The following is a 7,784-nucleotide window of genomic DNA, read 5'->3' on the forward strand; positions in this document are numbered from 1 at the left end:
TATAGATAAATCATTAGTATTATACTGGAAAATATCAGGAATAGAATTAACACCTGGAAGTAAGATATTTACAGCTAGATGTAAAAATCTATACGTCTTAACAACAAAACATAAAATAGCAGCAAAAAATAAAATTAATAAAATCAAAATAGAAAATCCGTTTGAAAGAATAGTTACAGTTATTGACAATAATGAATATAGCTATAAAGAGATTGACATGGAAGAAGATTTAGAAATAGTAAAAGAAAGATTAAGTACATCAAGTATACCAAACCAATTAACTTATGAAACACCAACATCATCAAGAATAAGTACATCAAGAAGAAATTATATATATTCCCAAAAAATTTAATAAGAAACACAAAAGAAAAAGTAAATCCATACCACTACTATATAACTGGAATCATGGAACAAAGAAAATATCAAATATTGATAAATACAGGACAAGAAGAAAACTATATTACAAGAGAATTAGTAACAGAAACTGAAATAATAACTACTGAACAATTATGCCCTGAATTACCTAAAGAATTAATAATAAATGAAGAAATAACAGAAAAAGAAATAATTATTGGAGGAATACCTCTAATAATACAATTTAAAATATATCAAGAAAACGAAAATGAAAATATTACACTAGGAATAAAATGGTTAGAAAAGGTAAAACCATACAGTCTAGGAGATAAGCAATTAACCATAACATACAAAGATAAGAAAATAATAATAAAAAGAACAGAAGAATGAAAATATATATACTCGCAAAAGTCATAGTAGAAGGATATTATAATAGATACTATACACCAATGATAGATACAGGGGCAGAAGCTAATATATGTAAATATAATTATTTACCAACGGATAAATGGGAAAAATTAAAAACACCTATGGTAGTAACAGGATTTAATAATGAAGGTAGTATGATTAACTACAAAGCCAAGAATGTAAAAATACAAATATGGGATAAAATATTAACTGTAGAAGAAATATATAACTTTGAATTTACTACAAAAGATATGTTACTAGGAATGCCATTTTTAGACAAATTATACCCACACATAATAACAAGAACACACTGGTGGTTTACACCATGTAAAAATAAAGTAGGAGCAAAAAGAGTAAATAATAAACAACGAAAAACTACAGAATGGATACGAGAAAATGAAAAAATCACACAAAAATTAGAAAATATAAGTAAAAATACAACTACTCAATTAGAAATTATCATATTTACAATAGACAAAGTAAAAATAATCCAAAATGAATTAGAAAAATTATATAATGATAACCTTCTAAAAGGATGGAATAAACATAAGACAAAAATAAAAATAGAATTAATAGAAGAAAATAGTATAATAACACAAAAACCCTTAAAATATAACTTTGATGATTTAGCAGAATTTAAAATGCATATAAAAGAATTATTAGATAACAAGTATATACAAGAAAGTAATAGTAAACATACAAGTCCAGCATTTATAGTAAATAAACATAGTGAACAAAAAAGAGGAAAAAGCAGAATGGTTATAGATTACCGAAATTTAAATGCAAAAACTAAAATATATAATTACCCAATACCTAACAAGATATTAAAAATAAGACAAATCCAAGGATATAATTACTTTAGTAAATTTGACTGTAAATCAGAATTTTACCATCTAAAACTAGAAGATGAATCTAAAAAACTAACAGCATTTACAGTGCCACAAGGATTTTATGAATGGAATGTTTTACCATTTGGATATAAAAATGCACCAGGAAGATACCAACATTTTATGGATAATTATTTTAACCAACTAGAGAATTGTATAGTATATATAGATGATATATTACTATATTCAAGAACACAAGATGAACATATAAAATTATTAGAAAAATTCATACATATTATAGAAAACTCTGGTATAAGCTTAAGCAAAACCAAAGCAGAAATTATGAAGAATCAGATAGAATTTTTAGGAATACAAATAGATAAAAATGGAATAAAAATGCAAACACACATAGTACAAAAAATAATCAATCTTGATGAAAACATAGATACAAAAAAGAAATTGCAATCATTTTTAGGATTAGTAAACCAAGTAAGAGAATATATACCTAAATTAGCAGAAAACCTAAAACCTTTACAGAAAAAACTAAAAAAGGATGTAGAATATGGGTTCGATGAAAAAGATAAGGAACAAATAAGGAAGATTAACATATTGTATAAGAAACTACCAAAATTATACTTTCCAGATGAAAATAAGAAATTTACTTATATTGTAGAAACAGATTCGAGTAATTATAGTTATGGAGGAGTTCTTAAATATAAATATGATAAAGAAAAAATAGAACATCATTGCAGGTATTATTCAGGATCTTATACTGAACCACAAGAAAAATGAGAAATAAATAGAAAAGAATTATTTGCATTATATAAATATTTATTAGCATTTGAACCATATATAGTTTACAACAGATTTATTGTAAGAACAGATAATACCCAAGTAAAATGGTGGATAACCAAAAAAGTACAAGATTCAGTTACAACAAAAGAAATACGAAGACTGGTATTAAATATATTAAACTTTACATTTACAATTGAAATAATCACTACTAACAAGAATGTTGTTGCAGATTACTTGTCAAGACAAAGCTACCCAAACCGACCCAGATAATACAATGGAAAATCTACTCTTAGCCATGACTACACTTTGTAAGAAAGTGGAAAGTATGGATGAAGAGATACAGATAATAAGAAAAACAGCTAGTAGTCAGCAGCATGACTCAAAAAATGCGGAGATAAGACGATCGGAAGTCTCTAAAATTCCAGAGCTAGAAGGTGACGTTGAGAAATACCTAAAAACTCATAACAGTTTGTTAAATACAGTTGCAGGAAGCAGCACAACTAGCAGTTCATCTGCAAAGAAGAAGGAAGAAATTAAACCCAGATACACAAACATAAATATGAACAATTTATTTTCAAAACCATTCGTACAGAAAAATATCCAAAATACCCAGAACGAAATATTCCTACCACCACAGATAAATACCTACAAAGAAAGTCTGAACCAAGCCAAAAAGACATACAACCATATAACCCGTACATATATAGACAACATACACAAAATACAAAACTTTTTAAACAAAAACCCAAGATCCCAAACTACCCAGAATCCAAATGAAGATTATATTACCCATTATCTAACAGGATACAATAAATTAATAGCCCTACCAAATACAAATGCAAAACTAGTAGCCACCTGCTACAATTATGGATTACTAGATACTGTATATACACAAACAGGACAGGAGATAGCTACCATACCGGAGCTACACAGAGCATTTATGCAATACAAAAGAATAACTAAAGGAACATTATTCTATATACGATTTTATTCAGCCACAGCAGAGATATTATATGAAGAGATAAAGCCTATCATACAAGTTATCAAGATCAGACTTACAAGAGAAATGCTCATACCAGAAAGAATAGAAGAACAAGAAGAGATAGAAAAAATAAATATTCCAGACTTTTATGCAAATAAAAGGATTATTGGAATATCCACTATACTAAATGAACTGGCAAACAACTACCTAAATCAGAATGCTATTTGGAGTTATTATTCAAGAGAACAAACAATGATATATTCAAATTGCAGAGAAATACGAGAAGCAGATATGGAGGAATTAAGACAATGGGTCTTAAGTCTTTTAAAACCAGAACAACCTACAACTACAAGAGCTATAAGGACGAATTACATTTCTCCAGAACTGTTAACAAGATATTGCAAGCTAATCAGTCACAAATATCCAGACCACATATGCTCAAAATGCAAAGGAGAAGATAACATTATTCCAGACGTACAACTGGAATAATCGAGAAGAAGACAACAAACTAGACGACAAAAAACTATGGCAGACAAGATAAAGTAAAAGATTTAGATTCTTTTCTTTTTTAAATAATGTTATTTTGTTTTTTGTAAAAGTTGTAAAGTAAATAGTTCTTTACTTTACAAAAGTAAGAGTCAGTCTCATGAACAGTAAAGGTCGTTCATGAATAGTAAGAGTCAGTTTCATGAACAGTAAAGGTCGTTCATGAACAGTAAGAGTCATTTTGTAATCTTTAAATAGCCTTTCGATTATGAATAAAAAACAGGCTACATCTTCAGGCCAAGGGATTCTCTCTTCTCTCTCTTTCTTCTCTTACTAAATATACTTAAAGATAAAATACAGGAAAGCTATGGATAAACAAGAAGATATGAAAGCTATGGATCAACAAGGAGATATCAAGAACTTACAAAAACAGGTATGTCACACTATAATCATGAGTAGCTAAATTAATATATTCCTGATAATCTCTTACATGTAAATTATAATTATCCATCATATAATAGTACTGTTATAGAAATCATCTTGAGTAAGTTTGCCATGAAAATATGCTAAGAATAAGTAAGCCCAGACTATGCATCCTAAGGTTGAAACCGGTAGGCAGAGAGGCCGTTTAGGGGAGTAAACAAAGTTGAAGCGCTGTTAGGGTAACTGATTGAAGCAGAAAATCATGGTAGTGACCAGAAAAGATGATTAAAATAACTTATTATAATATGATGAATAAGGATAATAGACATAGAGATTAAAAGGAATATGTTTAGCAAATCATATGATAAAATGAACACCTACTTAATAGATGACGATCTTAGTTATAAAATACTTATACTATATATACTGAAAGATATTAATAATGATGTAAGAAGAATAATCTATGAAAAATTACTCACCTTTGAAATAACAGAAATAATGGACCAGAATTGGACAGAATTAATTATACCAGAAATAGATTTATATGAACTAGATTTATATTTCGATAACACATAATGAACAATATATACCTACAATATTGGCAACAAACTACCGACAGTATAAAATTACTAACAAATCTAGTAAAAACTAATATAGAAGAATATCAAAGAACCCAAGATATAGAATATATAGAATATATATTAGAAAGTTTAAAAGAAATAATTAGACTAATTCCACTACAAAAAGAATATTATGAAAAAGCTTTTACATCTGACTGAATTATAAATGAAATTAAATAAAAATAGAAAGGACACTAAAAATAAAGAAAGGACACTAAAAATGGGAAAGGACACTAAAAATGGTATCAGAGCTATAGATTAAAAATGAATAAAGAAGAATTTGCCATAGACGAAAAAACATATGAAAATCAAGATGGATTGAAAATAAAAATAATATTTTCAAATTTAGGCAGAAGATATAAAAAAATAGGAGACCAATTATACCTAATGATAGAAAAAGAAACAGCAAGATTAGAAGATAGCTTAACAGCTATGTCGAGAATAAGTAAAGAAAATGAAGAAATTGATAAGAAAAAAGAAATAGAAATTATTAAAAATCAAGCAAACAGGGAAATACAACAATTAGAAGAAACTAAAAACACAAAAATTATAGCATTAGAAAAAGAATTAAACATGTTAAAAGCACTATATGAAAACAAGCAAAGAGAGAAAAATAAAGAAATAGAATTAACAGATGAGATAAATAAATTTAAGCAAATATTACAACCAGAAGAAATTTCCAGAATTGATGAAATAGATAGAATTGAAGAAATAGATAATAATATAAATGACCAAAAGTCAGAATCAAGTGAAATAAGTGAAACATATACAGAACTCTTAGAAAATATAGAAAAAATAAAAAATATAGAAATCAATACAGGAGATGTAGATATGGATGAAAAACCTAGTATATCAGGTGTAAAAAATCCAAAAGGATTATATCCAAATTATTATACAGCTAACTATGAACAACATGATAGAAATAATACACTATGGAATAGTAGACTAAATAGGAAATGGACACCAAAACCAATATCTGAACAATATAACTTTTTAGATTTAGATTGCGTAGCAGATATAAATAAAACAATCCAACTATGGATAGGATATTTATCTAAACAATTGGTAGATAATAAAATAAGAATGGCAGAAACACCAGAATATATAGAAAGAACACTCATAGGAACAGTAAAATTATGGTTGCACAATTTAACAAAAGAAAGTATAGATACCTTAAGAAGTAATAAAAAATTTAATGGTGAAATAGCAACAACAAATATAGAAATATTATACAAATATGAACTAGCCATAAGAAACGAATTTAGTAGTATGACTACAGAAATTGAAGATCAAAATAAGGAAAAACAAATAAATAGAAACCTAATAACAAAATTAGCAATATTTAATATGTGCTATATAGACGAATATACTTGTGCATTTAAAGAATATTATTATAAAGGAACATATAATACAGAAGAAGGCAAAGAAATAAGAAAATTATATTTCACAAAATTACCAGAACCTTTTAATACTAAAATAATAAAAGATTGGAATGAAGCAGGAGTAACAGATACTTTAGGAGCTAGGATAAAATTTCTACAATAATGGTTTGTACAGTTATGTAAAAAATATAAAGAAGAAACAAAAATAGAAAGAATATTAATAAAAAACTTAAGATGTTGTAAAAATAAAACAGCACCACAATTCGGATGTACAGATACAGATAAATATAATAAAAAATGGAAAACAAAGAAATATAATAAATATAAGTCAAAATATAAAAATAAAAAACCAAGAAAAAGATATTATGTAAAAAATTATCAGGCTAAAAGACCATTTAGACCAAAAAAGAAACTAACAGAATGTACAAAAGAGTTTCTTCCAATCAACCATTTGGCACCATTGGCCTTAGCAAGTAAGAGTTCATAAGGTCTCATCATATGAGAAATAAGTGTTTGATCACATTGATTTCATACAAGGTTTTATTCCCGAAAGGGGGTATAACATAATTAAGTCACAATAGAAAATATTTAATGCATGAGGGTTCGGACACGTTATGCAATTTGAGAATCGATTTACTAGCTTGAAAATCCCACCTCAACAGTGTTTCAAGTTCGACTACACATGATGGAGTTTTACAAGGATTCGGGGATTTTGATACAAGAAAAAGAGTTTAGCCTTCATACCTCGAAAGAGCTTTCCTTGGTGTAAGAATAATGTCCCGACACTTCTAACGATGTTAATCTATAAAAGAGGGGAGAATTACAAGCATGATTAGAGGAATTCGTATGGCAAGAGCTGCTACACTGATGACCCAACCTTCCCTCAACTAACTCAAGAACAAAACTACCCAAGATGGTTCAACAACTTCCCCACAGTCTTTATTAGCTCATGCATGTGATAAATCTACCCTCATCACCCATAGTCAACCCAAACCCGAAATTGAAGAATTGGGGGAAGAAATTCTTACCTTTTTGAAGCCCTAACAAGTTTCTTTTGATGGAATTCCAAGGTTTGATCAAAGTAGAGTAGTGAAATCCTTAGTCCTCCCTTTCCTCGCTATAGAATAGCTCTCTCCTCTCTCTAAAATATCAGGCAATCCCCCAAAAATGAACCCTCAGGCTAGATAAATGAAATGGGGGTCGGGCTATAAAATTGGAAAAATGAAGCCCCGATGCAGATCTGCGGCCGCATATACAACCGCATAATACTTCAATGGTCTGCTAACTGGACCGCATAATGGCCCTCCATAACTGGGCATTTCTTCTTCACTCTGCGATAGGTGTGCGGTCTGCAGACCAATTCTGTGATCGCATGATGGATCGCAGAACCTCCTTCCGAAATTTCTCATGCTGGATCTGTGATGGGATCTGCAACCCGCATAACGGTTCTGCAGCCGCATAATGGTCCTCAAAATTGCCAAATATTTCTGCTTCATTCCGCAACCGA

The 7,784-nt window shown here is 28.8% G+C and overlaps 1 protein-coding gene across 1 annotated transcript; it reads left to right on the top strand.

Annotated features, from left to right (window-relative positions):
- The first annotated feature begins 2,641 nt into the window (after positions 1-2,641).
- Positions 2,642-3,855, top strand: LOC107776172 (uncharacterized). The gene has a single exon (XM_016596022.2). It carries the CDS (start codon positions 2,659-2,661, stop codon positions 3,853-3,855), a length of 1,197 nt encoding a protein of 398 aa, XP_016451508.2. The 5' UTR covers positions 2,642-2,658.
- The last annotated feature ends 3,929 nt before the right edge of the window (positions 3,856-7,784 follow it).

Source organism: Nicotiana tabacum, chromosome 13 (genome assembly GCF_000715075.1).
Source record: "Nicotiana tabacum cultivar K326 chromosome 13, ASM71507v2, whole genome shotgun sequence".
Taxonomy (NCBI): domain Eukaryota; kingdom Viridiplantae; phylum Streptophyta; class Magnoliopsida; order Solanales; family Solanaceae; genus Nicotiana; species Nicotiana tabacum.

Excerpts from the sequence above, each read along its gene's own strand:
- LOC107776172 (XM_016596022.2), top strand. The coding sequence starts at position 2,659 with ATGGAAAATCTACTCTTAGCCATGACTACACTTTGTAAGAAAGTGGAA.